Below are 18,341 nucleotides of genomic sequence, written 5' to 3' on the forward strand. Positions count from 1 at the left end.
TAGAATGATAAATAGAGAGAGATGTATAGATTGAAATAGAGATAGAGATAGAGACATAGAGACATAGAGAGATCGATGGATGGATGACAGAACAGACAGACAGACAGACAGACAGACAGACAGACAGACAGACAGACAGACAGACAGACAGACAGACAGACAGACAGACCAGACAGACAGAACAGATTAAGTGATAGAGAGGTATGTACCATCAGTGTACTTTGGGAACAACAGCTGTAGCTCCTTGCAGGTTCGGGCTGGATACTGGTAGGTCCCCAGGGGGGTCATCAGACCTCTACCTCTGTCCTCAAGAAGAGAGAGACGCAAACACCTCCTCCATCTCCTTCTCCTCCTCCTGCCCTGCCTGGTCTGCCTGCATTCCTCTCCTCCTCTCCTCCCTCCCTTCCCTCCATCCCCTCTTGCTCTTCATCGTCTTCCAGAGCGGCCCCCGTCAAAGGAAGAGTGTTGCCTCCTCCTCCTTCCTCTCTCTGCACCAGGGGAGACTCAAGACACACTGCAGGAAGACCCTGAGAGGAGGAGAGGCATTTCTAAATGAGGTTCTATGTGAATGTTTCATGCGATCTTCTGAGGTTCTGATGGAGGTTCTATGTGAAGGTTCTAGGTGATATTCTAAGGTTTCTATTTGGAGGTTACTTTGTGGAGGTTCTATGCAGTGGTTCTAGGTGTGGCTCTACGGTCCTATGTGGACTTTCTAGGTGAGGTTCTAGGTTCTAGGTGAAGTTCTAGGTTCTAAGCAGATGTACTAGGTGTAACTCACAGGAGGTCCAGGAGGGCCAGCAGGACCTGTATCTCCGATAGAACCGATGGGACCCTGGTTCCCTTTAGAACCCTTCTGTCCTACTCTACCCTAAGAGAGAGAGAGAGAGAGAGAGAGAGAGAGAGAGAAAGAAAGAGAGAGATATACAGAGAGAGAGAGAAAGAGAGTGCATGACACAGAAAGAGAGAGAGAGAGAGAGGAGAGAGAGGGGAAAGCAAAAGCAAACAATTTGACCATGGTTACTAATCAAAACCTTAGAAAAACCTTGACAAAGTACAGGCTCAGTGAGCACAGCCTTTCCATTGAGAAGGGTAGACACAGGAAAACCTGGCTCCTGTAGAGGAAAGGCTGTGCAACCACTGCACAACAGCAGCACCTGAGACAGAGCTGCATTTCCTGACAAAATGTAAAAAATATAAAACAATCACATTTCCCCAAATTTGAAACCCTTATTCAAGGTTTCAAAGACCCCATGAGTAGGCTACCCGTCCTGTTGGGGGAGGACGCAGGAGAGCTGTGGGTTGGCAGCGCACTACATTGCTGCCTGCCTTAAGATGAGGGACAGTGTCTGACAGAACCAACCACACCTGCACATATTGTTATTGTGCAATGTATGGTTATTTTGACCCTTGGTTATTGTTGTTACTGTTGTCCCATGACAATTTTGTTCTTATTATTTTCATATTGTAAATATCCAAAGTAATCTTTGGCTATGTGTACATTGCTACGTCATGCCAATAAAGCAAATTTAATTGAATTGAATTGAGAGAGAGAGAGATACAGAGAGAGAGAGAAAGAGAGACAGAGAGAGAGAGAAAGAGAGACAGAGAGCGAGAAAGAGAGAGACAGAGATAGAGAGCAAAAGAGAGAGAGAGCAACAGAGACAGAGAGAGAGAGAGAGAGAGACAGAGAGAGAGAGAGAGAGAGAGAGATAGAGAGACAGAGAGAGAGATAGAGCTAGAGAGAGAGAGAGAGAGAGAGAGATAGAGAGACAGAGAGAGAGATAGAGCTAGAGAGAGAGAGAGAGAGAGAGAGAGAAAGACAAATAATGATGGATGTGGAGAGAAAGATGACAGAAGTACAAATCACAGAGATCCTTTCAGTAACCATAACATAGTTATAACAATATAAATAGTAAGTAATTGTAAGTAATAGTAAGGGACAGTAATAGTAAGTAATAATATAGATAGTAAGTAATAGTAATCATAAGTAACAGTAATAGTAAGAAAGAGTAAGTAATATCGACAGTAAGTAACAGTAATAGTAAGTAATAGTGATAGTAAGTGACAGTAATAGTAAGTAATAGTGATAGTAAGTAATAGGGATAGTAAGTAAAAGTAAGAACTAGTAATAGTAAAAAAGAGTAAGTAATATCGATAGTAAGGTACAGTAATAGTAAGTAATAGTCATAGTGATAGTAAGTACTAGTAATTGTAAGTAACAGTAATAGTAAGTAATATAGATAGTAAGTAATAGTAACAGTAAGTAATATAGATAGTACGTAATAGTAAGTAATATAGATAGTAAGTAATAGTAACAGTAAGTAATATAGATAGTAAGTAACAGTAATAGTAAGTAATATAGATAGTAAGTAACAGTAATAGTAAGAAAAGTAAGTCATATTTATAGTAAGTAATAGCAATAGTAAGTAATAGCAATAGTAAGAAAGAGTAAGTAATAAAGATAGTAAGGTATAGTAATAGTAAGTAATAGTAAAAGTAAGAATAAGTAGTATATATAGCAAGTAACAGTAATAGTAAGTAATATAGATAGTAAGTAATAGTAATAGTAAGTAACAATAATAGTAATAGCAAGTAACAGTAATAGTAATTAGAGGTCGACCGATTAATCAGAATGGCCGATTAATTTGGGCCGATTTCAAATTTTCATAACAATCGGTAATTAGCATTTTTGGACACCGATTGTGGCCGATTTTTTATTATATATTTTTTCCCTTTATTTAACTAGGCAAGTCAGTTAAGAACACATTCTTATTTTCAATGACGGCCTAGGAACGGTGGGTTAACTGCCTTGTTCAGGGGCAGAACAACAGATGTTTAACTTGTCAGCTCGGGGATTCGATCTTGCAACCTTCAGGTTACTAGTCCAACGCACTAACCACCTGCCTTACATTGCACTCCACGAGGAGCCTGCGTGGCAGGCTGACTACCTGTTACGCGAGTGCAGCAAGAAGCCAAGGTAATTGCTAGCTAGCATTAAACTTTTCTTATAAAAAACAATCAATCTTAACATAATCACTAGGTAACTACACATGGTTGATGATATTACTAGTCTATCTAGCGTGTCCTGCGTTGCATATAATCGATGCGGTGCCTGTTAATTTCTCATCGAATCACAGCCTACTTTGCCAAACGGGTGATGATTTAACAAGCGCATTCGCGAAAAAAGCACTGTCATTGCACCAATGTACCTAACCAGAAACATCAATGCCTTTCTTTAAAATCAATACACAAGTATATACTTTTAAACCTGCATATTTAGTTAATATTGCCTGCTAACATGAATTTCTTATTACTAGGGAAATTGTGTCACTTCTCTTGCGTTCCGTGCAAGCAATCAGGGTATATGCAGCGGTTTTAAGCCGCCTGGCTCGTTGCGAACTGTGTGAAGACCATTTATTCCTAACAAAGACCGTAATTAATTTGCCAGAATTGTACATAATTATGACATAACATTGAAGGTTGTACAATGTAACAGCAATATTTAGACTTAGGGATGACACCCGTTAGATAAAACACGGAACGGTTCCGTATTTCACTGAAAGAATAAACGTTTTGTTTTCGAGATGATAGTTTTCGGATTTGACCATGTTAATGACCTAAGGCTCGCATTTCTGTGTGTTATTATGTTATAATTAAGTCTATGATTTGATATTTGATAGAGCAGTCTGACTAAGCGGTGGTAGGCAGCAGCAGGCTCGTACGCATTCATTCAAACAGCACTTTAGTGCATTTGCCAGCAGCTCTTCGCTGTGCTTCAAGCATTGAGTTGTTTATGACTTCAAGCCTATCAAATCCCGAGATTAGGCTGGTGTAACCGATGTGAAATGGCTAGCTAGTTAGCGGGGTGTGCGCTAGTAGCGTTTCAATCGGCGACGGTCACTCGCTCTGAGACCTTGAAGTAGTTCTTCCCCTGGGTAACGATGCTTCGAGGGTGGCTGTTGTCGATGTGTTCCTGGTTCGAGCCCAGGTAGGAGCGAGGAGAGGGACGGAAGCTACACTGTTACACTGGCAATACTAAAGTGCTTATAAGAACATCCAAAAGTCAAAGGTATATGAAATACAAATGGTATAGAGAGAAATAGTCCTATAATTCCTATAATAATTACAACCTAAAACTTCTTACCTGGGAATATTGAAGACTCATGTTAAAAGGAACCACCAGCTTTCATATGTTCTCATGTTCTGAGCAAGGAACTTAAACGTTAGCTTTTTTACATGGCACATATTGCACTTTTACTTTCTTCTCCAACACTTTGTTTTTGCATTATTTAAACCAAATTGAATATGTTTCATTATTTATTTGAGGCTAAATTGATTTTATTGATGTATTGTATTCAGTTAAAATAAGTGTTCATTCAGTATAGTTGTAATTGTCATTATTACAAATAAATAAATAAATCAGCAGATTAATTGGTATCGGCCTTTTTGTGGTCCCCCAATCATCGGTATCAGCGTTGAAAAATCATAATCGGTCGACCTCTAATAGTAATAGCAAGTAACAGTAATAGTAAGTAATAGTAATAGTAAGAAATAGTAATAGAAAGTAGTAGTAATAGTAAGACAGAGTAAGTAATAAAGATAGTAAGGTATAGTAATAGTAAGTAATAAAGATAGTAAGGTAAGTAATAGTAAGTAATAAAGATAGTAAGGTATAGTAATAGTAAGTAATATAGATAGTAAGTAATATAGATAGTAAGGTATAGTAAAGTAAACAAGAGTCAGTAATATCGATAATAAGTAACAGTAAGGGTAAGTAATGGTAATAGTAAGTAATAGTGATAGTAAGTAAAAGAAATAACTAGTAATAGTAAGAAAGAGTAAATAATATTGACAGTAAGTAATAAAGATAGTAAGGTATAGGTAATAGTAAGTAATAAAGCTAGTAAGGTATAGTCATAGTAAGTAATAAAGATAGTAAGGTATAGTAATAGTAAGTAATAAAGATAGTAAGGTATAGTAATAGTAAGTAATAAAGATAGTAAGGTATAGTAAACAGTAAGTAACAGTAATAGTAGTAATATAGATAGTAAAGTAATAGTAAAAGTAAAAAGAGTCAGTAATATCGATAGTAAGTAATTGTAATAGTAAGTAACAGTAAGGGTAAGTAATGGTAATAGTAAGTAACAGTAATAGTAAGTAAAAGAAAGAACTAGTATAGTAAGAAAGAGTAAGTATATCGATAGTAAGGTATAGTAATAATAAGTAACAGTAGAGTATTCATAGTAATAGTAAGCAATATCATTAGTAAGTACTAGTAATAGTAAGTAAAATAGATAGTAAGTAACAGCATTTCACTGTAAGGTCTACACCTGTTGTATTCAGCATTTCACCTGTAAGGTCTACAACCTGTTGTATTCAGCATTTCACTGTAAGGTCTACACCTGTGTATTCAGCATTTCACTGTAAGGTCTACTACACCTGTTGTATTCAGCATTTCACTGTAAGGTCTACTTCACCTGTTGTATTCAGCATTTCACTGTAAGGTCTACACCTGTTGTATCAGCATTTCACTGTAAGGTCTACACCTGTTGTATTCAGCATTTCACTGTAAGGTCTACACCTGTTGTATTCAGCATTTAACTGTAAGGTGTTCACCTGTTGTATTCAGCATTTCACTGTAAGGTCTACACCTGTTGTATTCAGCATTTAACTGTAAGGTCTACACCTGTTGTATTCGGCGCATGTGACTAATAAAATTTAATTGATAATGATGAATGCCTTCACGGCTATTACCCACAAAAAGTAATAGTAAGAAAAGTAAGTAACAAGTGATAGTAATGTAACAGCAATGGTAATAGTAATAGTAAGTAATAGTAATAGTAAGTCATTGTAATTGTAAAAGTAAGTACTTGTAATAGTAAGTAATTATAATAGTAAGTAATAGTAACTAAAAATAATAGTAAGTAATTGTAATAGTATGTAATTGTTGTAGTAAGTAGTATTATGTAGTAATAATAGTAAGTAATTGTTATTCAAATAGTAAGTAATAATAATAGTAATTAATTGTAATAGTAATTAATTATAATAGTAAGTAATAATAATAGTAAGTAATTGTAATATTAAGAAATTGTAATAGTAAGTAATTGTAAAAGTAATTAATTGTAATACTAAGTAATTGTAACAGTAATAGTAAGAAATTGTTATAGTAAGTAATAATAATAGTAAATAATTGTAATAGTAAGTAATTGTAAAAGTAATTAATTGTAATACTAAGTATTTGTAAAAGTAATAGTAAGTAATTGTAACAGTAATAGTAAGTAATTGTAATAGTTAGTAATAATTATAGTAAGTATAATAATAGTAAGTAATTGTAATTGTAATGGTAAGTAATAATAATAGTAATTAATTGTAATAGTAATAGAAATAGATAGTGATACTCACAGAGAGACCAGGTAGACCTGGAGGACCATTAGGACCTGCTAGACCAACCAGACCCTGAATCAACAAAACACACCATCAATACAACAACATGTACGTGTGTGTAATGCTGGTGGTTTGCAATCACCATCAGTAACATTGCTAGACATGGTCCAGGCTTTAGCTGAAAGGGCTAACAGTATGTATCAGACCAAGAGCCTTGGATTCACGTGTGTGTGTGTGTGTGTGTGTGTGTGGTGTGTGTGTGTGTTGTGGTGTGTGTGTGTGTGTGTGTGTGTGTGTGTGTGTGTGTGTCACCTCGTCTCCTTTGGGTCCCAGTAGACCCTGGTTCCCTGGAAATCCTCTGTCTCCCTTCTCTCCAAACTCTCCTGGAGGGCCTATCAGCCCAATCAGACCTCCATGACCCTACACACATAACACACACTTAGTTATCACTGGGATGACCCTACACACATAACACACACTTAGTTATCACTGTGATGACCCTACACACATAACACACACTTAGTTATCACTGTGATGACCCTACACACATAACACACACTTAGTTATCACTGTGATGACCCTACACACATAACACACACTTAGTTATCACTGTGATGACCCTACACACATAACACACACTTAGTTATCACTGGGATGACCCTACACACACTTAGTTATCACTGTGATGACCCTACACACATAACACACACTTAGTTATCACTGTGATGACCCTACACACATAACACACACTTAGTTAGCACTGGGATGACCCTACACACATAACACACACTTAGTTATCACTGTGTGTGTGTGTGTGTGTTGTCACCTTGTCTCCCTTCCTGCCTGGATCTCCCTTCAACCCCGGTAGTCCTGGAGGACCCTGTAGGAGAGAGGACAGAGGTCAAAGGTGACAGAGGTTCAAGCTAGTGCTCAAAACTAGAGGTCAGAGTAGTACAACTGCAAGGTCATGTAGGGTTCCGTCCCAAATGGTACCCTGTTCCCTATATAGTGCACTACTTTAGACCAGGGCACATAGGTCTTCCTATTCCCTATATAGTGCACTACTTTAGATCAGGGCACATAGGTCTTCCTATTCCCTATATAGTGCACTACTTTAGATCTGGGCACATAGATCTAGGGCCATTTGGGACACAGCCTTAGTAAACTAGCCTGAGTAAACTAGCCTTAGTAAACTAGCCTGAGTAAACTAGCCTTAGTAAACCAGCCTGAGTAAACTAGCCTTAGTAAAAATAGCCTTATTTAACTCGCCTTAGTAAACTAGCCTTTGTAAACTAGCCTTAGTAAACTAGCCTTAGTAAACTAGCCTTAGTAAACTAGCCTTTGTAAACTAGCCTTTGTAAACTATCCTTAGTAAACTAGCCTGAGTAACTAGCCTTATTAACTCGCCTTAGTAACTAGCCTTTGTAAAACTAGCCTTAGTAAACTAGCCTTAGTAAACTAGCCTTAGTTAACTATCCTTAGTAAACTAGCCTGAGTAAACTAGCCTTAGTAAACTAGCCTGAGTAAACTAGCCTGAGTAAACTAGCCTTAGTTAACCAGCCTTAGTAAACTAGCCTTAGTAAACTAGCCTTAGTAAACTAGCCTGAGTAAACTAGCCTGAGTAAACTAGCCTGAGTAAACTAGCCTTAGTAAACTAGCCTTTGTAAACTAGCCTTAGTAAACTAGCCTTTGTAAACTAGCCTGAGTAAACTAGCCTGAGTAAACTAACACAATAACTTGTGTTTGTAGAGACTGATATAGGATGCATGGGTCTATAGTAGTGACTGAGATAGGGCTGTAGACTGCTACAGGATGTATGGGTCTATAGTAGTGACTGAGATAGGGCTGTAGACTGATACAGGATGTATGGTCTATAGTAGTGACTGAGATAGGGCTGTAGACTGATATAGGATGTATGGGTCTATAGTAGTGACTGAGATAGGGCTGTAGACTGATACAGGATGTATGGGTCTATAATAGTGACTGAGATAGGGCTGTAGACTGATACAGGATGTATGGGTCTATAGTAGTGACTGAGATAGGGCTGTAGACTGATACAGGATGTATGGGTCTATAGTAGTGACTGAGATAGGGCTGTAGGACTGATACAGGATGTATGGGTCTATAGTAGTGACTGAGATAGGGCTGTAGACTGATACAGGATGTATGGGTCTATAGTGTGACTGAGATAGGGCTGTAGACTGATACAGGATGTATGGGTCTATAGTAGTGACTGAGATAGGGCTGTAGACTGATACAGGATGTATGGGTCTATAATAGTGACTGAGATAGGGCTGTAGACTGATACAGGATGTATGGGTCTATAGTGTGACTGAGATAGGGCTGTAGACTGGATACCGGAATGTTGGGTCTATAGTAGTGACTGAGATAGGGCTGTAGACGGATACAGGATGTATGGGTCTATAGTAGGTGACTGAGATAGGGCTGTAGACTGATGCAGGATGTATGGGTCTATAATAGTGACTGAGATAGGGCTGTAGACTGATACAGGATGTATGGGTCTATAATAGTGACTGAGATAGGGCTGTAGACTGATACAGGATGTATGGGTCTATAGTGTGACTGAGATAGGGCTGTAGACTGATACAGGATGTATGGGTCTATAGTAGTGACTGAGATAGGGCTGTAGACTGATACAGGATGTATGGGTCTATAGTAGTGGACTGAGATAGGGCTGTAGACTGATGCAGGATGTATGGGTCTATAATAGTGACTGAGATAGGGCTGTAGACTGATACAGGATGTATGGGTCTATAGTAGTGACTGAGATAGGGCTGCAGACTGATACAGGATGTAGTGGGTCTATAGTAGTGACTGAGATAGGGCTGTAGACTGATACAGGATGTATGGGTCTATAGTAGTGACTGAGATAGGGCTGTAGACTGATACAGGATGTATGGGTCTATAGTAGTGACTGAGATAGGGCTGTAGACTGATACAGGATGTATGGGTCTATAGTGTGACTGAGATAGGGCTGTAGACTGATACAGGATGTATGGGTCTATAGTGTGACTGAGATAGGGCTGTAGACTGATGCAGGATGTATGGGTCTATAATAGTGACTGAGATAGGGCTGTAGACTGATACAGGATGTATGGGTCCTATAGTAGTGACTGAGATAGGGCTGTAGACTGATACAGGATGTATGGGTCTATAGTAGTGACTGAGATAGGGCTGTAGACTGATGCAGGATGTATGGGTCTATAATAAGTGACTGAGATAGGGCTGTAGACTGATACAGGATGTATGGGTCTATAATAGTGACTGAGATAGGGCTGCAGACTGAGATACAGGATGTATGGGTCTATAGTGTGACTGAGATAGGGCTGTAGACTGATACAGGATGTATGGGTCTATAGTAGTGACTGAGATAGGGCTGTAGACTGATACATGATGTATGGGTCTATAGTAGTGACTGAGATAGGGCTGTAGACTGAGCAGGATGTATGGGGTATATAATAGTGACTGAGATAGGGCTGTAGACTGATACAGGATGTATGGGTCTATAGTAGTGACTGAGATAGGGCTGTAGACTGATACAGGATGTATGGGTCCTATAGTATGACGGATAGGGCTTGTAGACTGATACCGGAGTAGGGGTCCTATAGTAGTGACTGAGATAGGCTGTAGACTGATACAGGATGTATGGGTCTATAGTAGTGACTGAGATAGGGCTGTAGACCTGATACAGGATGTATGGGTCTATAGTGTGACTGAGATAGGGCTGTAGACTGATACAGGATGTATGGGTCTATAGTGTGACTGAGATAGGGCTGTAGACTGATGCAGGATGTAGGGTCTATAATAGTGACTGAGATAGGGCTGTAGACTGTACAGGATGTATGGGTCATAGTAGTGACTGAGATAGGGCTGTAGACTGATACAGGATGTATGGGTCTATAGTAGTGACTGAGATAGGGCTGGTAGACTGATACAAGGATGTATGGGTCTATAGTAGTGACTGCGATAGGGCTGTTAGACTGTGGAGAAAGGGACAATGGATGGAGTGGGATGGAAGGATTGGAGAGATTGATGGATGAAGGTGTAGACTGTTGTTTTACCATGGGTCCTGGTGGTCCTGTTACACCTGGTGGTCCATTAAACCTTGTTCCCCCTGAGAGAGAGGGAGAGAGGAGACAGAGAGAGAGAGAGAGAGACAGTGATAGAGAGTAGAGGAGAGAGAGAGGAGAGAGAGAGAGAGAGAGAGAGAGAGGAGACAGACAGAATCATTATTTTTTTATTTTATCTGTATTGTCATTGATGAAGTTGGTCAGTTTTGCATTCGCAGTATAGTACATCCGGCTTATGAGGTTGTGTGGTGATGAGCTTGACAGGTCAGGGGCACGGGTGTGTGTGCTCACCGCTGGGCCAGGGATCCCTCTGAGACCACTAGGACTGGTTTACCAGAATGTCCCTGGGCTCCCACCGGTCCTGTCTTCCCCAGGAGACCCCTCCAACCTGGAGAGCCCTTCGCCTCCTTTCATCCCTGCTTTCCCCTGCTCCTTCTTTACCCAGGTGACCCTAACAGGAAAATAGATGAATACTTAGATATTGACAATTACATATGAACTAACTAACACACAGTGACACTCTGTCTCTCTCCACCCTGCGTCCCGGTGGTCCTGAGGGGCCGGGTTTCCCCTGATGCTCCTGTGGGACCCTACAGAAAACAACAATGAAAACCCCTGAAATTGTAGAAAACACCTGAAACGTCTGAACAATGAGACAATCAGATGCAGGAGACCTCAACATACTCCATCTCTCTGGTAGTGGTGGTTCACAGATGGAACTGATTTAATGGATTTGTGTGGGTTGGAACGCTGTATGAACCTGCACATATACCTTATACAGATGATATACCAGACATATGAAACACTCACTGATTTCCCTGGATCTCCAGCCATCTCCCTTGGATCCAGGACCTCCATCCTCCCCTGTAAGACAGAGAGAGCAGACCGAGAGAGAGAGAGAGAGGAGAGAGGAGAGAGGAGAGAGGAGGAGAGAGAGAGGAGGAGAGAGAGAGGAGAGAGAGAAGGGAGAGAGAGAGAGAGAGAGAGGAGAGAGAGAGAGAGCAACAGAGAGAAGAGAGAGAGAGAGAGGAGAGAGAGAGAACATACAAAGAGAGAGAGAGAGAGAGAGAGAGAGAGAGAGAGAGAGAGAGAGAACATACCGACAGAGAAAGAGAGAGAGAGAAAGACTTAACTTGCCCCTGTAATAGAGGTGGTATGTTCAGTACCGGGGAACAGTGGAGAGAAGAATGGAAAACTCACGTTAGGTCCTGCCTCCCCTGGCTGTCCTGAGTCTCCTGGAAAACCAATCGGACCCTGAGGAGAGAGAGGGGGTAGGGAGGGAAGCGAGAAAGAGAGAGAAAAGGACAGAAAGGATTATTATGAAAGGGTGAATGTGTATTATGTGAGAATTTACAGTGTTCATATGTAACTCACAGAGTTTCCCTTGGCCCCGTCCTCTCCTGGGGGGCCTCTGGCTCCTGGGGGCCCTGCTGCTCCAGAGAGACCTGAGTCCCCCTTCTCCCCCTGGTCACCTATATCCCCCTGGGGTGGTGAGGGGGGGGCAGAGAGAGAGAGAGGGGGGACAGAGAGACGGGTGGGGGACAGAGAGAGGGGTGGGGGACAGAGAGAGGGGTGGGGGACAGAGAGAGCAATAGGGGGACAGAGAGAGGGGTGGGGGACAGAGAGAGTGAAAGGAGAGAAAGGGAGGGTGGGGGACAGAGAGAGGGAAAGGAGAGAAAGAGAGGGGTGGGGAGTTGAAGTTGATCCAAAATGAACAAGATGAAAGGACCTGTGATTATCTTCCAGAATGCTGTGTTCTCTTGGACTCTGTGCTATTGACAACACTAATTACTATGCTGATTTATTTTATATGGGGAGATGACAATTAGGAGGATCATGTTTTTGACCCAATGAGAGAATGATGATGATGATGATGTTGATGATGTTGAAGAAGATGAGGAGTATAGACTTTGAGTGTGAGTTCATTTTTATTTTTACAGGGACAGTGCACATTAATCAACGTTCAGTAAAAGTGCGGATTTAGCCATCTGGCTCATTTTCAACCGCAGTCCCTGGGCAAGACATAGCATGCAGACGAGAAATATAGCACAAAAGCAACAAAGACAAATTTCCACACCTCACAAGCTACAGACAACAGACAACATGGAAAGCGGCAACACACAGCTAGTGATTATGTTCACAAATCTGACTGAACTTTAGTCATGTCTTCATGACTTTTATGAAAGTGTGATATGTGGTGCAGTTATGTGTGTCTGATGGCAGTGTATTCCAGACTTACGCTGCCTCCTGATACACCAACGGGTCCTGGGTCTCCCGATTCTCCATCCTCCCCCTGCGAGAGAGAGAGAGAGAGAGAGAGAAAGAAGAATAAAGAAGAAAGAAAGAAAGAGAGAAGAAAGAGAGAGATGACATCATAATACTCCTCCCTTAGCCCCTCTCTTCCACAGACACATAATATCCCAGTGAGCACATGTGTACAGAACACTGCTGTCTCTGCTTACCTTCTCTCCATTTACCCCTGGCTGTCCAACCCCACCAGGTCTGCCCAGAGCACCCTGTACAACACACAGAGGACAGGTGAGTGTGTGCATCTCTGTGTGTGTGTGTGTGTGTGTGTGTGGTGTGGTGTGTGGGTGTGTGTGGTGTGTGTGTGTGTGGTGTGTTTGGTGGTGTGTGTGTGTGTGTGTGTGTGTGTACTCACCTGTCCCCCACTAGGCCCTTGTGGCCCTCTGGGACCAAACTGACCTGGACGACCCTGATAGGAAAAGACAGTCATTATAGTAATCAATCAATAGATCATCAAGTCATTATAGTAATCAATCAATAGATCATCAAGTCATTATAGTAATCAATCAATAGATCATCAAGTCATTATAGTAATCAATCAATAGATCATCAAGTCATTATAGTAATCAATCAATAGATCATCAAGTCATTATAGTAATCAATCAATAGATCATCAAGTCATTATAGTAATCAATCAATAGATCATCAAGTCATTATAGTAATCAATCAATAGATCATCAAGTCATTATAGTAATCAATTAATAGATCATCAACTCATTATAGTAATCAATCAATAGATCATCAAGTCATTATAGTAATCAATTAATAGATCATCAAGTCATTATAGTAATCAATCAATAGATCATCAAGTCAGTATAGTAATCAATCAATAGATCATCAAGTCATTATAGTAATCAATCAATAGATCATCAAGTCATTATAGTAATCAATCAACAGATCATTAATAGACCTAGCTTCATTATGTGAATTAATTATGTCACAATCACTAATCAATCTCCATCCACCTATCTAGTTCCAAACCATTATGTATCTGTATCAGTAGGCTGACAGGAAACAGTGTCATTAAGACAGGATGTGACCTCACCATCAAGCCGATGTGTCCGCTCTCCCCCTTCTCCCCTGGAAGACCAGGCATCCCCTAGGAAACACACGACCTCACGTTTAGAATTGTTATAAACAGTTGATTGACAAACTAAAGTTGTAAGGATGGCAATTACTGGGGTCAATTACCATGACTACAGCAACACCCCCCAAGACAATATCACATGAGAATATTGAGAATCTAAGAAGCCTGACACATGAGGCCGCTCACCTGTGTGTGTGTGTGTGTGTGTGTGTGTGTGTGTTGTGGTGTTGTGTGTGTGTGTGGTGTGTGTGTGTGTGTGTGTGTGTGTGTGTGGTGGTGTGGGGTGTGTGTGTGTGGTGTGGTGTGTCTCACCTGTAGTCCGATGGGTCCTTTGGAGCCCTTGAAGCCCCGGAGACCCTCGTCACCCTTGGCCCCGTACATTCCCTGCTGGCCCCTGGGACCTGACTCCCCATCCAAACCCTAGGAGAGAGGAGGAGGGAGAGGAGAGGAGAGGAGAGAAGAGGGGGTAGGAGGGATAGGGGGAGAGAGAGAGAGGGTGTAGGGAGGAGGGGATGGAGAGGAGGGGAGGAAGGAGAGAAAGGGTAGAATGGGAGGGAAAGGGGAGGAGGGAAGAGAGAGAAGGGGGGTAGGGAGGAGAGGAGAGGGATAGGAGGGGCAGGGGAGAGAGAGAGAAGGTGTAGGGAGGAGAGGAGAGGGATAGGAGAGGATTACTTTTAATCATCAAAATGAATCCTTTAGACTAGAGAAACATTACAGGTATGTGGTTGTACAACAGACTCACTGGAACTCCTGACTGCCCCATCGGCCCCTGGCCACCGGTTGGTCCTGGGGGGCCCTATAGAGACACAGACAATATTAGTTAGTTACTGGGTAGATAACAGGCTTCATGAGACTAAATGGTTTAATATTTGGTATTAGTGTAGTATTAGTGTAGTATTGGTGCAGTATTGGTGTAGTATTGGTGCAGTATTGGTGTAGTATTAGTGTAGTCTTGTGGTAGTATTAGTGGAGTATTATGTAGTACCTGTGTAGTATTAGGGTATTATTAGGGTAATATTGGTTTAGTATTAGTGTGAGGGTAGTATTGGTGCAGTATTGGTGCAGTATTAGTGTAGATCTGTGGTAGTATTAGTGTAGTATGATGTAGTACTTGTGTAGTATCAGGGTAGTATTAGGGTAGTATTCGTGTAGTATTAGTGTAGTATTAGGGTAGTATTGGTGTAGTACTGTATTAGTGTAATATTGGTGTAGATTTGGTGTAGTAATTATCTCAGTAGACTCACTGATTCTCCTTTGTCTCCTTTGCTGCCCTTCTGCCCTGGTCCTCCAGTCTCTCCCTACACACACACACAACAAATGCCTTCAGATACACACAACAACAACAACAACAACACACACAGGGGCAGGGCCATGTTACCTTATCCCCATCCTCTCCTGGGGGTCCTGCAGGGCCTGCAGCTCCAGGTAGTCCTAGAGGTCCCTGGTCTCCATCCTGTCCTGATGGTCCAATGGGGCCCGCCCCTCCCTGGGACAACACAACACATAGACAGACAGTTACATTACCTACACACAACTCTGGAACTATAGAGTCTCAGAACACAGAACTCACAATATGAAATGATGAACTCAGAGTATGGAACTCAGAACTCAGAATACGGAACTCAGAACTCAGAATATGGAACTCAGAACTCAGAATACGGAACTCAGAACTCAGAATATGGAACTCAGAACTCAGAATACGGAACTCAGAACTCAGAATATGGAACACAGAACTCAGAATATGGAACTCAGAACTCAAAAATATGGAACTCAGAACTCAGAATACGGAACTCAGAACTCAGAATACGGAACTCAGAACTCAGAATATGGAACACAGAATATGGAACTCAGAATACGGAACTCAGAATACGGAACTCAGAATACGGAACTCAGAACTCAGAATACGGAACTCAAACTCAGAATATGGAACACAGAACTCAGAATATGGAACTCAGAATATGGAACACAGAACTCAGAATATGGAACACAGAATATGGAACTCAGAATACGGAACTCAGAATATGGAACTCAGAACTCAGAATACGGAACTCAGAACTCAGAATATGGAACACAGAACTCAGAATATGGAACTCAGAACTCAAAAATATGGAACTCAGAACTCAGAATAAGGAACTCAGAACTCAGAATACGGAACTCAGAACTCAGAATATGGAACACAGAATATGGAACTCAGAATACGGAACTCAGAATACGGAACTCAGAATACGGAACTCAGAACTCAGAATACGGAACTCAGAACTCAGAATATGGAACACAGAACTCAGAATATGGAACTCAGAATATGGAACACAGAACTCAGAATATGGAACACAGAATATGGAACTCAGAATACGGAACTCAGAATATGGAACTCAGAATATGGAACTCAGAATACGGAACTCAGAATATGGAACTCAGAACTCAGAATACGGAATACGGAACTCAGAACTCAGAATACGAAACTCAGAACTCAGAATATGGAACTCAGAACTCAGAATACGGAACTCAGAACTCAGAATACGGAATATGGAACTCAGAACTCAGAATACGGAACTCAGAACTCAGAATAATGAACTCAGAACTCAGAATACGGAATATGGAACTCAGAACTCAGAATATGGAACACCTTTACTGTACCTACCGGTTCCCCCTTCTCTCCCATTGGTCCAGGTCCACCCACAGCCCCTGCCCTCCCAGGCTGACCAATGGCACCGGCTGACCCTGGAGGACCCCTCTCACCACCGGCCCCCTGCAGAGAGAGAGAGGGGGAGGGGGGTGGGGATATACATATGTGCATTATACATCTTCACACTGTCTGTCTGGGGTCTGTGTTGGCAGGGAAGATGGAGAGAGAGGAAGTGAGGAATAGAGAGAGGACAGAAGTAGAAGGAGAGGAGAGAGGACTCACTATAGCTCCTGCTGCTCCGACTGGTCCTTCACCTCCTTTCAGACCAGCAGGACCTGGGGAGAACACATGCTCACACCATCACAGGATCTGTGTGTCAGTGTGTCAGTGTGTCAGTGTGTCTGTCTGTCTGTCAGTGTGTCAGTGTGTCAGTGTGTCAGTGTGTCAGTGTGTCAGTGTGTGTCTGTCTGTCTGTGTGGTGTGTGGTGTGGTGTGTGTGTGTGTTGTGTGGTGTGTGTGTGTGTGTGTGTGTGTTACCATGCCCCCGGCGGCCCCTCTGCTGCCTCTGAAGCCCCTGAGTCCTGGAGGACCAGCTTTCCCAGAAGTCCCTCCTGTACCCGGGTCGCCCTGGAAACAACAACAACAACAGCTCTGATTGGTGGAATGCTCATGAGGTCAATTGAACTAACCAGTGAAGATGATTCTTGTAATGACTGGTAATGGTGATTATCGGGGTGAAAACAATGATGATGATTGTGATGATTATGATGATGATTATGATGATGAAGAATTACCTTAGCTCCCTCCTTCCCGGCAGCGCCAGGTAAGCCCTGCTCTCCCGGTACGCCAGGTGACCCGGGGTGACCTCTGTCTCCCAATGACCCGGTCTCACCTGATTTACCCTGCAGCAACCAATCAGGTTAGAGAGAACACAAACAGACCAATCAGGTTAGAGAGAACACACATAGCAACCAATCAGACTCACCTGTGGCCCCACAACACCTCCTGGACCTGGGGGCCCGTCTCTCCTTGGAAACCCTGGAGAGAGAGAGAGAGAGAGAGAGAGAGAGAGAGAGAGAGAGAGAGAGAGAGAGAGAGAGCGAGAGCGAGAGAGATAAGGAGGAAAGAGGGGGAGGGAGAGAGAGAGAGCAAGAGAAAGAGAAGAGAGAGACATTAGTGGATGGATAGGTATATCTAGGTAACTTCTTGTGACCTCTAACCTCTACTCACCGGCTCCCCTCTCTGACCTGGGTGACCCGGAAGTCCATCTTTCCCCGCTGGACCCTACACACAGGAAGGGACATCACAGTCACACAGTTCAACATCCTGTTACACTACAATGACAGCAGAACTGAGTGTCCTCAATAGTACTCTTTTGTGTGTGTGGTGTGTGTGTGTGTGTGTGTGTGTGTGTGTGTGTGTGTGTGTGTGTGGTGTGTGTGTTGGTCACTCACGTTGGGTCCCTTGGGTCCTGATTCCCCGTTCCGTCCTTGTGGCCCTTGAGGCCCCTAGACAACACAATTAATCAGTCAATCAATTAATTCATCAAACACTTATCCAATTAAGCAATTAGCCAGTTAGCCAATTAACAAATCAACCAAACACTTACACAACCAATCAACAAATGTACTAATTAACAAATCAGCCAATCAACTAATAACCAATCAATCAATAAACCGATCAATGAACCATGATGTTCCTGTCCTTACCCTGTCTCCAGTTGGTCCATGAGGTCCATCATGTCCAGAGGAGCCCTGTGACAGACAGCATGGAAACAGACAAGTCAAAAACAATTGTATTGGTCGCAAATCTGTCATTCTGCCCCTGAACAAGGCAGTTAACCCAC

General features: G+C 42.0%; 1 protein-coding gene and 2 long non-coding RNA genes across 3 annotated transcripts; all 3 read right to left on the reverse strand.

Moving 5' to 3' along the window:
- Positions 1-287: 287 nt before the first annotated feature.
- On the reverse strand, positions 288-16,825 carry LOC115184964 (collagen alpha-1(I) chain-like). The gene is made up of 21 exons (XM_029745543.1): positions 16,778-16,825; positions 16,511-16,618; positions 15,248-15,355; positions 15,114-15,167; positions 14,612-14,665; positions 14,182-14,289; positions 13,828-13,881; positions 13,138-13,191; positions 12,938-12,991; positions 12,715-12,768; positions 11,850-11,957; positions 11,642-11,729; positions 11,286-11,339; positions 11,011-11,065; positions 10,832-10,926; positions 10,467-10,519; positions 7,211-7,264; positions 6,697-6,804; positions 6,403-6,456; positions 779-868; positions 288-527 (listed from the first exon to the last, which is right to left on the reverse strand). The coding sequence occupies exons 2-21, from the start codon at positions 16,529-16,531 to the stop codon at positions 288-290; spliced, it is 1,560 nt and encodes a 519-aa protein (XP_029601403.1). The 5' UTR covers positions 16,532-16,618; positions 16,778-16,825.
- A 206-nt stretch (positions 16,826-17,031) lies between these two features.
- Positions 17,032-17,513, reverse strand: LOC115184959 (uncharacterized). The gene is made up of 3 exons (XR_003874703.1): positions 17,481-17,513; positions 17,290-17,397; positions 17,032-17,122 (listed from the first exon to the last, which is right to left on the reverse strand). It is a non-coding gene; the product is annotated as an uncharacterized LOC115184959 (long non-coding RNA).
- LOC115184960 (uncharacterized) lies at positions 17,513-18,251 on the reverse strand. The gene is made up of 4 exons (XR_003874704.1): positions 18,205-18,251; positions 17,950-18,003; positions 17,726-17,779; positions 17,513-17,533 (listed from the first exon to the last, which is right to left on the reverse strand). It is a non-coding gene; the product is annotated as an uncharacterized LOC115184960 (long non-coding RNA).
- Between the last annotated feature and the right edge of the window lie 90 nt (positions 18,252-18,341).

Source organism: Salmo trutta, unplaced genomic scaffold, assembly GCF_901001165.1.
Source record: "Salmo trutta unplaced genomic scaffold, fSalTru1.1, whole genome shotgun sequence".
Classification (NCBI taxonomy): domain Eukaryota; kingdom Metazoa; phylum Chordata; class Actinopteri; order Salmoniformes; family Salmonidae; genus Salmo; species Salmo trutta.

What these genes read in the sequence shown, in the direction of transcription:
- LOC115184964 (XM_029745543.1), bottom strand. Translation starts at nt 16,531, where the DNA reads ATGGGAGAGAAGGGGGAACCG. An exon ending in TTGGTGTATCAGGAGGCAGC is followed by an intron (nt 11,958 to 12,714) that starts GTAAGTCTGGAA and finishes TCACCACCCCAG; the next exon opens with GGGGATATAGGTGACCAGGG. An exon ending in TCCTGGGGAAGACAGGACCG is followed by an intron (nt 10,520 to 10,831) that starts GTGGGAGCCCAG and finishes CCTCTCTCTCAG; the next exon opens with GGGGAACAAGGTTTAATGGA.